Here is a 16,239-nt window from a genome sequence, read left to right on the forward strand (position 1 = left end):
TTAGATTTTTTTGTATGTCTGTTCTTTCTCTTACAGAGTAAGTCATTTATCATGAAATAATAATAATTAAAAAAAATTTGTTGTTGAGCATGAAGGGGCAAAGAGGCCTTGTGTTACTCATACATTGAATAAGTTGTCTCTGCTATCTATGAAGAGGTTTAAATCAGTTTCCTTTATTTTTTAACTAAACTGTATAGCATAAAAGACAAATAAACCATCTAGTTTACCTTTCTACGAAGCTGATAAAAAAATGTTTTAATGAAATATTCCATTCTCTCCTCTCTCCTCCGGGTTCCTTTATACATGTTATGCCTTTCCTTTCCAAATTTTAGGGTTGTTTTCTCCTCTTTTTCAAAACCGCAGCCACTTGAACTGATTTGTGACAATATTTTTGATTACTGTCTGACTTTAGATTTAACGTGGCCTTCATTTTTTTTTTACAACTTTTACAACTTTCATATAATGAATGAATAGATTTCTATCACCACATTATGATACCTGGTTTTTAAGTTATTGTGGGAGTATAAAGAGTTTATATATTTTTTACAGGTTTTATAACCAAGGCTTGTTATAAAAAGCATACAGTTAGTATGCTATATAGTACTTGCAGTAAAAGATTTGAGTGATTCAGACCAAAATATTCCACCACAGATGGGGTAACTCATCTCTACTGCACAGTGAATCAGAACATCTACATAAGATGGTTATTAGGTTAAAAATGTTTTTCCCTACTTTGTGCTAACCACAGGGATGTGATGAAAGGTGATGCATGAGTGGCGAAGCAAGAATGAATTAATTTTACAGTAGAATAGAATTCAACTTTATTGTCATAACATTGTCACAAGTACTAAGCAACAAAATTCACTTTCTGCTTTTAACCCATCCCTTTGGGGAGCAGTGGGCTGCCATTGTGCGGTGCCTGGGGAGCAATGTGGGGGTTAAGGGTATTACTTAGGGACCCAGAGTGGCAGTCTGTGGGGGAGGAGCTTGAATACAGAACCTCCTGGATCCAAGCACATTGCCCTAACCACTAGGCCACCAACCCCGTATTACAAACAGTGTTGGGCACGTTACTTTGAAAAAGTAATTAGTTATAGTTACTACCGGTAGTTACTTCTCCCAAAAAGTAACTGAGTTACTAACTGAGTTACTCCACAATAAAAGTAATTAGTTACTGAGTCATTCCATAGAAATGGCACATTTTGAGTCCTTCTCACCTCTTAAGGGGTATTTCATCTATTGGATCACTAAACTTTATATTTTAACAGCTTTACATTTAGACTGAAATATAACATTTAATACAGTATGAAAAAATATTTTAAATTCTATAATTTTTATGAGAAATAATGCAGTATTTTCATTTGACCCCCCTATTTTGTCATGTCCCTCATTGCAATGATGAAAGTTTCCTTTGAAAATACCTAATTAAACTATTTAAAAAGTCAATAAATTTTTACATCAATGTAAACATCTTTTTTTGCTGTTTAGTTGTTGATGTTTCTTTTTTTCTAAATTAATCATTAAATATTCATTTAAAATGACATTACTTCTATCCCTGCGCAACCGCTCAACCCCGTTATACAAATGATCTCAACCCCATAAAAAGAATGGTATGATCCACAGCTGCATATACATCAGGACGTGACATCACTGAAGTCTTTTGAACAACTGGACCACAGAGACAGGCAAGTTGCTCCCCTATTTTCCTCTAATTTGGTCATTTATCTTGTGATACTGTGGTCATCAAACTAAATGACTCAACACCGTAACATTAAAAAATGATTTAAAAAAACCTACTTCTTACGAAAAACTTTTTTATGTAAAAAATATATGCAAATTCTGAATTTCATGCATGCCATGTGCTCTCTTTCTTGTATTCTCTACATTGAGAAGAAGACATTTTGTGCAAAAATCTCAACCCCGTCACACTCAACACCGTTATGTGTTTGATTGTAACGGGGTTTTGATAGTGTGATGGGGTTGAGATTTTAATACTTTGGTTGTTAAGTTATTCAATTACTTAGATTGATTATTATTATATTCAATAAATATTGTTATACTGTTAGCATGCTGAATGTGATTTATGTTCCATGTTAAGCTGTGAGTAAGATGGCACCAACAACAGCAGCAGAAAGGCAGAGGAAATATCTGGAACGCCTTAAAGCTGATCCTGAAAGGAGGGAGAGATACCTGCAGAGTGAGCGTGAGAGATGGAGAAAGAATGTAGAGGAAGGGAAGAAGAAACCAATTCAAGAACTGAGTAAAAAAAAACAGCTTAAGAAAAGAAAATGTGGAGAGCAGCTTACCACAGGAGCAAGGAGAGGAAAGAAGTGATCAAGAACTTGAGCACTCCACCAGAGAGTCTAGATCAGAGAGATGACCCAGAGCAGCCTTCACAGCCTAGATGTTCAAGGTTAGGGCAATAGGTACTTAACAGTGTTATAAATCTTTAATTTTCCCCAATATCATTTTAGAAACAGGGAGGGCAGGAGGAAAACGGCATAACTTTCCACACCCAGATCATCTTTTATTTTCTTGTTTTGTAGGCAACGCCTGGTGGCTAGGAAGAAGTACAGAAGAGAAAAAAATTAGCTCAAGAGGCAAATAGTGGAACTACAGAAAAAACTTGAAAAAGCAAAGAAAAATACAAAAAAAGGTGCCAACGTTCAAAGAAATATTCCGATTCACCACGGCCAAGGATAACACGACTCACTTCATATTGCCCTGTCAACCCCCAGATAAAAAAACCTTACTTTACCACGAGTCACTCATTCAAAATATTAAGAATAAATACAAAAAAGCCACCAAGGACAGAGAAAAGCAGCTGATTGCCAAAGTCACAACAGGGAGGATCATAAAAATATACAGGTTGCAGAAATTTGCAAGTGCCTCCCTAGGATTTTCAAACAAGAATTTTACACATCATGGCAGTCTTCATTTTGAAAGAAAAGGGACCAGTAGGTTCACTGAAGACTTCACAAAAAGTATCAAGGCATTCTATCTCAGGGATGATGTGAGTAGAATGACCACTGGAACCAAACAAACACTCACAAAAAAACAAATTAAAAATGCAGAAGAGGTTCCTGATGGATACACTACAAAATATCCACAAAAGGTTTTTGGCAGAAAACCCAGACCAAATGATATCCTACTCCCTTTTCTGTCGTCTTCGCCCCTTTTGGGTTGTGAATCCAACTCTCTCTGAACGTGATACATGCATGTGTAAGTTGCATGAAAATTTCAGCTTTCTGGCAGTGAAGCTAAAGCAGCTGAAAATTATTGAGACCGACAATATCGAGAAGTTGATAGAGAAAGTTTCCTGCAACTCATCCAGCAAGAGTTGCATGTATGGAGAGTGTGTCCAGTGCAAGGACAACACTGTCCACTTCACAAGTGCATACGTTAGCACCTCAAATGCCTCTTTTACCCAGTGGGTAACAGAGGAGAAGGAGATAGATAAAAAAGGAGAAAAGGCAACTGTGAAGGTGACAGTCAAGAAATCTGTGGAGGGTACACAAGAGGACCTCATTGAGCTCTTCCACAGCTACATGAAGAGATTTAAAATGCATCACTTTAATATCAAGCAGCAGTACATCTTCTGCCGTGAGTTGAGGAACAACATGTCAGCTGTAAATATAGTTCTCAAGTTCAGGCAGTCCACTTTGGAGCTTCACATCAACAGGCCACCCTTCATACGGGTGTGTTGTATGTTGGTGGACACCCAGAGCCTGTGTGCTTCAGCACCATCTCCCCCAGCAGGCATAAAGGCCCCCCAGCAATATGGCAGCATTTAAATCCTGTGCTGGATTACCTTCAAGCCCAACATCCACATGTGTCTGTGCTGCACTTGTTAAGTGATGGACCTTGTACCCAGTACAAACAACGAGGCAACTTCTACCTTTTCTCCACAGAACTTCACAAAAGAGGATTCAAGGCTGGTTCTTTGAATTTTTTTGAGGCTAGTCACGGAAAAGGAGCGCCAGATGGTGTTGGGGGGAGGGCTTAAAAAGAGAAGCTGACAAGATGGTGGCAAAGGGCCATGACATCCCAGATGCAGAAGAGTTATTCAGAGCCTTGTCTGAAACAAACACAAGTGTCAAGCTGTTCTTTGTGAAAAGTGAAGATGTTGAAGAAGCAATGGAGAAACTGCCAAAGCAGATACCAGCTGTTCCTGCAACAATGAGAATTCATCAGGGCATTACTCTGGCTCCAGGAGAACTGATGGCTCGTGATGCAAGTTGCATGTGCACAACACGCAAGCAGTTTAGCTGTGAGTGCTTCAACACCCAGTGTTTCAGTTTTGGACAGAAGATGGAAATGACTGCATCACAGCCAGCTGGTGGGGAAAATCCAGGAAAAGAAATCCAGTGGGACAGTCCAGAGCTGATTGGTAATGGTGTATACTCAGATATGATGATGATTAGCGCCATGTGGAAGTCCTGAAGGAAGTGTGGAACCGACTCAAAAGATGAACTTAATGAAATAAAAGGCACATTCATGCATACATACAGACACATACACTGATAAAGGTACATATGTGCAAAAACACTGACATGGACCCAAACTCAAGCACTTTCATTGTCTGATCATTATTGTTCTCATTACAAGTTCATGAAATTACAAGTTTAATTGTATGTTAGGATTAAGGAAGAGGTGATTCAGCACACCTCTCGGGCTCTCTTATGCCTACACACACCCACAGACCCACCCACACTTAACATTATTTTACATTTGAGAAATTCACTTCATATTTTACTGTTGTTAATATGCCTTTTTGTTTTGTTCTTGTTGTTGTTGTTGTTTTTGGGTTTATATTAAAGCTCAATTCAATAGCAATTTGTAGCTGGTGTCTTTGCTATGGTTACAAAATGAAATGCCAACAGAAAGTCCTAAACATTGAAATAAACAAAGAAAATCGTATTTGTCCCTTCAACCCTGTTAACATCTTCAACCCTGTTATGTTAGTCTCAACCCCGTCACACCTATATTTTCACATATTATTTTTTTTTTAAATGTTGATAAAATAATTTAATGTCTATTGAATTTTGTTTCAAATATAAAGAGCTATCATTTTAAATTGATTTTGATTACAATTCTTGAGTTAAACTGAATTTCCGAAGAAAAATGAGTGAGTGCTTTCACCAATTTTGTTGGGATCTGGAGGTCTGTCCACCTTTCTCCAGCAGAGGGCGCCCTAGGTCTCCTGGAGCTGAAGCTGACTACCACACCTGCGGCTCGTTTGCTCATCAGGAGACCAGCATTTAAGGAGAGGTAGAGCAACACTCCAGTGCCAGAATGTTATGCCAGTTATGGTTAGCAAACCTGAGCCGACCTGCCTGTCTGATTCTCTGACTCCCCTGAACCAGAACCTAACCTGTTTTTGTCCTCTCTGCTTCCTAGGAAGAACCTGTCTGAACCCAGAAACTCAGGAAGAGTTTCTCAGTCTGAAACCAGCCAGTCTGATCTCCGAAGAACCCTGGAAAGTCAATCTGTGAGTAACCTGCCTGCCCGCTCTCAGAAGAAACTGGAAGAGAGACTCAGATCAGAAACTGCAATATCAGAAATCAAGCACTGCCTCTACCAAGCCCTCTGCCTGCCTTCTGCCTCTGGACGCTCCTGGTTCCCCTCCTCTGCTGCTCAGCTCAAACCACTGAACAGTTACAGACCTGCACTCATTCAACCAGCAAGCATACTTGGATATCAGCTAAACATTCTCTCCCTCTCTGCAGAGAAACCAGTCGTGACCAGTCTTGGAACTGTTTCCCCCCGAATCACTTCTTTAACATTGTGTATCTAAATAAACTGTTGAACTTTTCCCTCTGAGTCCGTGTGTTCTGCATGTGGGTTAGAAACCTTGATACCAACATGACAAATTTGTCACATTTCAGGATATAAGAAAGCAATAAAGTGTTATTTTATGTAATTTTTCTTCTTGAAATGATTGAATTAGGATGGGGGACTTTTGATTAATGTGAAAATGTTTATTTCTTTCTAAATTCAATTTATAATAACATTCAGAAAGGCCTCAAAGTGTCCGTAATGGGGTTGAGGAATTAAGGTGAACACATCACACAAAGGCCATCAAATAATGTTTAAAATAAAAAATACAGTAGGTTGAAAAGGCAGAGTATCCATCCATCCATCCATCCATCCATCCATCCATCCATCCATCCATCCATCCATCCATCCATCCATCCATCCATCCATCCATCCATCCATCCATCCAGATTTCTCCCTTTCTCCATATAGGCTATTATTTGATCTCCGTAGTTCCCCTGTGGCGCGAGCACAGGGCGACTGTTGCGCGCCTTTGGCGATCATGCGCGTTTCCTGTCGCTTCCGCGGTGAATAGTGCCGCCTGCGCTGTGCGGAGATGCAGGGGAAACCGTATGTGATGGGGAAACGCAGCTCGACATAACACCGGTATTTCCATCTGGAAAGTGCTGTTTTGCTGCTGGAGTCATCCTCACTCTCCATCTCTTTGTGTGTGCTGTATGTTAACACCCGCCAGCGGAAACACCCACCTACCCAACTGACAGATGGAATCTCACTATACATCAGCCATTCTTATCCTCCCCTCTCTCATGACAAGGCGCGCACGAGTCCTATCAGGAAAAAAGGTTCATCGTGCGACCTGAGTAACGCGCAGTAACGGGGTGTCTGCAATGGTAGCTGCGTTATAGTTACAGTCAAAGTAATTAGTTAGATTACTCGTTACTAAAACAAGGTAACGGTGTTAGTAACGCCGTTACTTTCAACGCCGTTAGTCCCATCACTGATTACAAATATCAAATGTACTTAGTTAATTTTTTTTACAGTGTCCTGTCTGGCAATGTGGCAAAAAGAATAATTGTCTTGATGCCAAAAAGAGCCCAACAGATTTTACTTTCACAAGTGAAGCAGTATGGCAATTGCCATATTGCTCCACTTGTTTCATGCATACAAATTGCTTTATTATAATTATGCAGGGAGTTTTACAGTTTATATGGACACTGCAATGTAAATAGAGCAGAAAAACAGAAGAAGAAAAGGAAAAAAGAAAGAGAAAAGATGAAAGAAAGAAGAGAAAGGAGACAATGACAAAACATTTTCAGTCTGCTTCATCACCTGTAACGAGATGAAAAAAGAACAGCACAACCGAAAGACATGGTACGAGATATACACTAAAGCAACACCTTGAAACTATCGCTAAAGTAATATTATTAAGTCTGACATGTACTCTGTGTTACCTGAAGATACGGATGTGGGCTTTCTGTATGGAAGTGAATCTCTGAGTACCTGGAGCCAAGCACCTGTAATTGTTTGTGAGGGTGCACTTGTGCATGTAAAGTTTATCCATAGAACAAATGCTCAATAGTGGTTGTGGAGAGCCGGAGAAGCACACCCCCCAGAGCACTGAGTCCAGCGCCGGGAGACCCAAAGCCACCGGGCACCCAAAGGGACCCCAAGAGCGAAGGCACCAAGGAGGGGCCAGCCCCGGAAATCGGAACCCCACCAAGGGAGGAGGAGAGACGGCCCCCAAGAAGCCCCGCAGCCACCGCCATGCCGGCGCCCCGGGGAGCCGCGGAGGTGAGTCCGCGGGCTCCGCCGGCAGCCGGCCACCCTGAAGTAGGGCCGGGCAAAGAACACCGGCCCCCTCACGGCACCGACCGAAACGCCCCGGCCCCACAGAGCGCCGAAACACGCCCCGCCCCCCGGCACCAAGCCCCGGCTACCGGCCGCAATACCCAACGCGACCGCACCACCCCCGAAAAACACATTGGCGGCCGCGCCCACCGCCGGGGCCCACGCGCATCCGCCGCGAACCGGCCGCGAGCGCCGCGGAACCCCCCCCCAAAACGCCCCCCAGGCCAAAAGCGCGGCCCCGCCCCACCAAGACAGACGCCAACAGCGCGCAACGCAACACACGGTGCACAGAACTGACCCAAGAGCAGAAAAGCCCCCACCCAACGGGCCGCCCCCCGAGAGAACAGACATGCCAATCCCCCCCCGGAAAAAGAACGCCGAGTAGAAAAGCGCCCCCAACGCTCCCCCCACCGGGAGAAAAAAAAAATAAAATTATATATATATATATATATATATATATATATATATATATATATATATATAAATAAATAAATAAGTGTTTCTAAATAAATAAATAATAATATATATACATATATATATATATATATATATATATATATATACACATACATACACATATACATATATATACACATAAAAAAATAATATTCCCCTAAGCAAGGGGAGAAATGCAAGCGGAAACACCAGAGCCCAAAACAAAACCCAAGACTCGCACCTCACCATGCCGTGCAGCTCCCCTCCCCCCCGAACCGGTACCACAAGACCAGCATCGGAAAAAGCACCGCCCAGGAACCGGCATCGAAGCGAAGGCACCGGCACCGACAATCCCAGGAAACACCCGGCCCCACCCCGAAGCGAATCCAGTCCCAGGCCCCAGGGATCCGAGGATGCCCAACCCCCAGACAGGAGCCCCAGCAAGGCCCCGGCCGGCCGGGGCAGCGGAGAGGCCGCCAGGAATGAGCCGGCAGCCACCCGGGCATCCACCCCCAGACCCCGAGCCCCACCAGTGCACCAGCGAGCCCCGACACCAAACATCGGAGGGAGAGCAGGACGGGGGGAATGGGCTCCGCAGTTAGCGGAGACTTGAGATGTATTTGGGAGGGGGTGCAGTTGGGACCCCAACCTGGGAGAGGAAAAAAAAAAACACACTCACAATCTCAATTATGCCATCCCTCCCTAGTGCCCCCACTCGCACCACAGGGAAAAAAAAAATTAATTTAGTTAAGTTTAACGACTTTAAATTTCACTGTTTCTGACTCTGCTCATCAAGCACTACTCACCACTCCAACAGAGCCCATTCTTTTTTCTTTTTTTTCAGCATTTGGCAAGTATGTTTCTGCTCAGGCATGTTGCATTTATCTCCACTTACTCAAAAATTTGGCCGATGTGCTTTCGCATGTCCACAGGGATGACAGCACATGCCACAGTTTGCTGAACTGTTATAGCCAGAGGCTGCTAAGTTTTTTTCCACGGGCCTGTGAAAATACACACACACGAACATATATATGTATATATATATATATATATTTATATATATATATATATATATATAGATATATATTCTTACAGATGTTTGTGAGCACATTCTTACAGATGTTTGTGTGGCTATAGATGGCTTTGTTCCATAAAGGCCAGATCTGTGCAGTATACAACTGATTGTTCTGCTATGGACAGAGTCTCCCACCTCAGCACTAGATCTTGACCTCCAGCCTTCTCCTCCATGGGGGGTAATGGTCTTTGTGGCCAGTGGTGTTTATCTTATAGCCAAGCATCTCTAGGATCACTGTAGCTGTGGCGTAGATCAGCTCATTGGTCTCAGTTATGTCTCTAGTAGGGATAGTATGTAGTGCTGCAATTATACCTTCTAGAAGACTTTCAGAGGGTACTCTGTCACTCAGCCTTGGCAGTCTTGGTTGTCGTACTAGGGGGTCCAGCTTGGTTATGATCTACAGTCGTAGGTCAGCCGCCCTTACGTTTAGTGGGCTTGTTATTGGGGATTGGGACTCAATCTATTAGTGTTGGGTTGATGATGATCAAATCTACCTGTTGACCTGCTGTCCTGACTTCCCCGTGCTGCAGCATGTGAGTTGTACCTCATCAATTTCTAGTTGTGATATATGAGCTGCCGTTCACGGATGTTAGAACACTGAGCTAGGAGTTGTTTCTTTGTCAGTGTCGATGATGGGTTTTGAAGCATCCATATATCCCATAATCTTTGCATGTAACCTCTCTCACAGGTGTTGCTTGTATAGTAGCATTTCATCAGGTCCAAGTTTTCTGCTCTAGTCCATGTATGTCTTGTTCCAGTAGCCCATTTCTCATCAAGTTGCCCTGGTTCCCTAGCAACTGACGCGGACCTTGTTAACCCGGGTGACGTCTGATATGTGTGTATATATATATATATATATATATATATACATGTGTTTCTGGGTGTATATATATATATATATATATATATATATATATATATATATATATATATATATATATATATATATATATATATATATATACACACCCAGAAACACATGTACTTCTCGTGTTTGTGGGTACTTTTTTATCAACAGTGTGGGGATTTTAATCTGTTTATACAGTCATGGGGACCTGTGTCCTTAGGGTATATGCTGGCAAAAGTAAGGAAAAGGATCTTGGTTAGGCCACATAGAATGAATGTAAGTCAGTGCCATAAGTCACGAAAACCTGAATGTGTGTTTGTGTGTGTGTGTGTGTGTGTGTGTATCTTGCTGCTTTTAGGTGTTCATCTTGAGCTAATTCAAATCTTAAAATGTTCAAAATGTTTTGTTTAAATACTTTTATAGATTTTGTGAACCCACATATCTCACATAATCTGCTCCCTCTGCTTGTCGGTTTCTAAACAGAGGTCACACATTTTAAAATTATAAATTACTTTGGACCATTTAGCTAAAGTTTTGCCTCTGGTTTTGAGTTTTGCATAGACTTTAGATATAAATCTAAACCGTAATTTGAATTAAGAGTTCTGACTTTGCCATTCTTACTATGAACTTAAAAATAATTGAAGTTCAGCTGCAAATTCTAACCTCAACATTGCATTCATGGTTTTCTTTTGTCATTTGCAATTAAATGACAAGGAGACAATTCAAAAGGATCTCTTAAGTACTAATGTTTTTTATTATCAGTTAAAGCCCCTAATGGTCTCTTTCAGCTTTCCATACTAGTCTTTTTGGGAAGGAAAGTCTTTCTTCTAAGCCCTTCTTCTGTTCAAATAATACAATAATCTATCCAGTTAAGATTAGATATGTTCCACCTTTAAAAAAAGAAAGAAAAGTCAAGACAAAATCAGTAGATGGAATATGAGTTCAGATTTATTGTAGCTTTTTGTTGGTACACTCCATAATAAATCTGGTAGTTGCAGTCAGCCTTATGCAATTACACTTTACAGTTGTTAAATGTGGAAATGTAGGTGAAGCATGATCACAGACACCATGTAATTATAACATTGGAGATCTCATGACATATTCATACGTGAATAGAAACTTTAGATAGAAAAGTAGAAAAAAAGGATTCTTAAAATAAATCAACTGGTGTATTACATGTGGCTGCTTTTGAAGACGCCAGGCTGCGGAGAAGGACTTGTTTGAGACATCAGAAGATACAAGGAGTATGAGGTGTGAGCCTTAGATTTAGGATTAGTAAACCTCTCTACTCATCAAGTACAAAGCTAGTCTTTGTTTTCTGTTTTTGTGCAGCAGTAGTTGCGCTGTTAGGATATGTTGCTATAACACTACAAGTATTCTCTTGTCTGTACAACAACCTATCCGGCAACCAGAAGACAGCCAGGCTGACTGATGAAAAGAAGACAGGGCTTACTCACATCTCTGCATCTCTTTGTCTATGGTTTTACAAGCTCTCTGTCTTAACTTGTATTGGTTTGCTAGCTCCAAATTTTTATATGTCAATGCATTGGTTGTATTAAGTACATTTCTTAGATGACTCTGTGAGGGAAAAGGGGAGAGTGTGGGTCATAAGGGAGAATTAAAGGGTACAGAACAAGGGAAGAACAATGGAGACCAGAACTTTTAATATCGGATCCGGGAGGAAGAGAGCCTGGTGCTGCTTTTTGTGCTGATGACGCCGCCTCCTCCCATGCTCATGGAGCTCATGCTGCCACCATATCCACCGCTAAATCCTCCACCACCTCCCATTCCCATTCCCATTCCTGAACCAAAGCCGCCGCCCATGCCGCCTCCTGAGCCACCACCTGTTAAAGAGAACAACAAATTTAGAGTACAGTACATCTAACTTCCCTGTTTTCACTTCAATCATAAATATTAAACAATAGTGATAAACTTATTAAAAGATACATACCGAAGCTGCTGCTTGAGGACTGTACATGAACGGTTGCGCTTCCGCCTCCAGAGCCGATTCTGTAAATGATTAAATGAAGGATTCTCAGCAATTGCTTTCAACTTTTCTGATACTTTAGTGAGACCTGCCATAGACTACTAATGCAACTCAGATTTTACCTGGATTCCTCTCCTTCTAGAAGCTTCCTGTAGGTGGCAATCTCAATGTCCAGAGCCAGTTTGATGTTCATGAGCTCCTGATACTCACGGACCTGGGCAGCCATGTCTTGCTTGGCACTCTGCAGTGCAGCTTCAAGGTCCTTGATGCGGGCCTTGGCATCCTTTACCGCCAACTCACCACGTTCCTCAGCCTCAGCAATCTGAGCCTCAAGGTTGGCTCGCTATGTGGTTAGAATGAAATTACTTTATATGAAGGTATTCTCCCTTTAAAATCTTTCAAGATGCAAAGCTTTAATTCTATCAAATATTGTTACCTGTCCTTTGACTGCCTCAATCTCATTCTGGAGTCGGCTGATCATGCGGTTAAGATCAGCAATCTCGCTCTTTGTGTTGCGAAGTTCATCCCCAGCTTGTGTTGCACTGCTCTGCATTTCTTGGAACTGGGGAAATAAGTTGAGTAAAAAGGGTTAGTCCATATTTTTCAGACAGACATCCCATGCCACTTTGAGTATGGAGACTTTCTAACCTTCTGCTGGTACCACTTCTCAGCCTCAGCTCGGCTGTTGTTGGCAATCTCCTCATACTGTGCCCTGACTTCAGCCACAATAGCATCCATGTCCAATGTGCGGCTGTTGTCCATCTCCACAATTACTGAGGTGTCCTTGACCTGTCCTTGAAGCTCATTGAGTTCCTGGGTGCAACATGTAAAATTACTTGATACGCTAAAAATAATATAATGGAATAATAAAACAAATATCTACTTCTGTGTCCTCCAGGGAATTTTTTTTACCATTTCATAGAGAGCTCTGAGGAAGTTAATCTCATCCTGAAGAGCATCAACCTTAGCCTCCAACTCAATTTTGTTCATGTAGGCACCATCTACATCCTGAGAGAGAAAAAAAATAAAAATAAGTGGTTGAAATCGTTTTATTATTTATGAGGTACAAGACTGTAAGGCTATACAGCGACAAATTAAAAACTCACTTTCTTGAGGAGCACAAATTCATTCTCCACAGCTGCACGCTTGTTGATTTCATCCTCATATCTTGGGGGCAGATAAGAGAGAATGAATGGAAAATAATTTTGGACATAATCTAGTTTTATTATGTTACACCATTGCAGTCTTGCACTCACTTGTTCTTGAAGTCCTCCACCAGGTTCTGCATGTTCCTCAGCTCTCCTTCCAGCTTGACCTTCTCGTTTCCGAGCCCATCCAGCTGTCTGCGTAGGTTTCCAATGTAGGTCTCAAACATGCTGTCGATGTTAGAGCGACTGGTGGTCTGATCCTGCAGAAGGCTCCATTTGGTCTCCAGCATCTTGTTCTGCTGCTCCAGGAAGCGGACCTAAAAAAAAATAAATAAATAAATAAATTCGCGACTCTTAGAAGTTCCTGGGGCTGAAAAACGTCTTTTCCACTTAGGTTGGACATGCTTGTTTGGAAGTTTTGCAGCTGAATTGTGTTAGGTTCCTTTTTATGGTTGATTTCCCAACAGAAAACACTTTTGTGTATAAAATACTGCCAGTTGCTATATTTACTTCCCCCTCCAAGGAAGGAATGTTCAATATGCTCTATAACCTCATTCTAGGGTGACTGAAATGAGTGTCTGGATAGGGCTTCTGTAACATGACTATACTAGAAAGGAAAAATCACATAATTTTCCCTCGTTGAAGTGCTCAAATCCAGTTAATTTAATTATCTTTTGTGTAGGTGTGAGCCCTAGTTTATGGTGCCACACCTAAATTCAGCCCCTCCCTTAAACACCTGACAATGATACCGCTTAGCCTACAGGAGGCATACTTTCACTTAGTTTACATCCCTGCCTTAAAACCTCAGCAAATAAATCTATCAGTGTGACCTGGCAACCAATTTTAAATATTACCAGACATGCAAACTGATGAGGAAAGACAAGAATTTTGGAATTGCTATTTTAGACCTTTTTTTGTGTAGTCGTGTTTAAAGTCTTGATAACATCTTCTATGTAAGGTGTGGTGTTTACACAGCAGCACAAGGCAGTCTTGCACTTTCTCACACAAGGTGTGGCTCTTTTTCTTTACTCATGCAAACATGCACTGTAACTTTTGCAAAAGCAATCATCATAATATACAGTAAATTTCAAGCATGATTATAGTTAATTTGTACAAACATGTTTAGCAGAATACATCTGGATTTAACAGAATCAAGTCCCCTTTTTACATTAATGAAGAAAGTCTGCAGCACCATGCTGTCATGGGTACAATAGTTAGCCTCTTCTCATATTGCCCTAACACTGAAAGCAAACAGTCACTGGATATAAGCATTCTAGAGTTTCCTGCTTCCTGCTCTGCATACAGACGACTGGGTAACAGGCCCGTTATGTCCAAATGAAACTAAGTAAGAAGAGGTCAGCTTACAGTTTGTGAATAGATGCACATCATCATGTTAAGGACCCCCATTGAGATAATGCAGGCCTAGTCTGTGACTATGTATTAGTCAGTTAGGCTTTGAGCGTGCTTTGTACTCAAGCTTAGACAAGTTACAGTGCAATGCTTAAAATGTCAGAGAAAATTTACACTAATACCTTAGTTATTTCTATAGTCTTGACAGAAGGACAGATACAAGAGACAGTTAAATAACATACCTTATCAATAAAGCTGGCGAAGCGGTTGTTAAGAGTCTTAATCTGCTCTTTTTCCTGGGTCCGGACAGTCTGGATAGTGGGGTCGATCTCAAGGTTCAGGGGAGATAGCAGGCTCTGGTTGAACTGAACATTTGTGATGGTAGCAGGTGCGAAGCCACCACCCATACCTCCAGCACCGCCAAATCCTCCAGCACCGCCACCAAATCCTCCAGCACCACCACCAAATCCAGCACCACCGCCAAATCCTCCACCACCACCGCCAAAACCTGCACCACTGCCATATCCTCCACCACCACTGCCAAAAGAAACACTACCACTGCTAAAACCTGACCTTGACATGCTTGCTGTGGAAGCTTGAATTGGTCTAAGGGAAATAGCAGATCTTGAGGAAAAGCCACCTGAGGAACGGCCGCCAAAACCTCCACCGCCAAAACTTCCACCGCCAAAACTTCCACCCCCACCATAGCTGGTCCTGGTTGTCTTTACGCTCATTGTTCTGGATGACATGGCTGGTCTAGTTACTTCTAAGAAGTAGTTTACAGAGAAAAATAAGAGAAGCAGAGACAGAGAGAGGTTTGGCAGAGATGTGGAGCACACTAAGAGGAGAGCCAAGTCCCTCTAAGTGCCTTCTCTCTGTGAGGGATGCATATTTATCTGTCTCCAAGGGAAGGAGGTGCCAATAAGCCCAGCCTCCTATGGACCTCCTCCGGGAAAATGCTCCAACTACCGGGACCTTTGAAGGTGCTCTCACAGGCAGGTGATGCTGGCTTGGAGCCACTCAGCCTGTCGGGCATGTAACAGTACCGCCTTGTAAGGTGATCTGGGCTTGACACACCCAGATCCTCTCACAGGACGAGGGGAGGATAGGCATTTGGCAAAGTTTGTTCTAGAGGATGAACTAAGGGCTTTCACAGAGGTGTGTGAGGGCGCAGGTCCTAATTACATACTCATGCAGGACTTTTTTCTGCTGTTTATCTTTTTGCAAGAACAAAGTTTAAATTTTAGTTTAAATGAATGATCACTTTTTAGAAACTTTATTTTAAGATGATATCAAATTAGATGAGTAAGATCCAACATAAGGTCTCAATTTTTTCTTTTTTACCACCTTCTGGTTCTCACTCAGAATAATTTTGAATGATGACCCCACAAGTGGCATACATTACAATACCATAAAAATAAAAACAAATGAAATAACTTAAATAGTTGTTGTATCCGCTTTTAATTGCTGTATCAGTGTTAGAAACAATAGTTACTTAAAAATTTATATGTATTAAAACTTTGATCAAATTTGTATAAAATAAAACATTACAAGCTTTGAATAAAAAAATAGTTGTGTAAATTGTCTTTGAAATTAATCTTTTAGTAGTAAGGCAGGTGCAGTTCATCTCAGGTGCTTTCTCATAGTTTGACATGTTCTAACTTTGCTCATTTCGACTATGATTTTATAGGACAGACCAATAAAAATAAATCAATAACTTAGAAATAGAAATCAAAGCTTTCAAAAATGTTTTAATTTCCAGATTCCATGA

General features: G+C 41.5%; 1 protein-coding gene across 1 annotated transcript; it reads right to left on the reverse strand.

The window, feature by feature from the left end:
- Nucleotides 1-10,909: 10,909 nt before the first annotated feature.
- krt5 (keratin 5) lies at nt 10,910-15,342 on the reverse strand. Its single transcript, XM_038267740.1, has 9 exons — nt 14,711-15,342; nt 13,227-13,435; nt 13,077-13,137; nt 12,883-12,978; nt 12,619-12,783; nt 12,407-12,532; nt 12,093-12,313; nt 11,935-11,993; nt 10,910-11,827 (listed from the first exon to the last, which is right to left on the reverse strand). Exons 1-9 carry the CDS (start codon nt 15,215-15,217, stop codon nt 11,646-11,648), a joined length of 1,626 nt encoding a protein of 541 aa, XP_038123668.1. The 5' UTR covers nt 15,218-15,342; the 3' UTR covers nt 10,910-11,645.
- Between the last annotated feature and the right edge of the window lie 897 nt (nt 15,343-16,239).

Source organism: Cyprinodon tularosa, unplaced genomic scaffold (genome assembly GCF_016077235.1).
Source record: "Cyprinodon tularosa strain WSP-4 unplaced genomic scaffold, ASM1607723v1 ctg683, whole genome shotgun sequence".
Taxonomy (NCBI): Eukaryota; Metazoa; Chordata; class Actinopteri; order Cyprinodontiformes; family Cyprinodontidae; genus Cyprinodon; species Cyprinodon tularosa.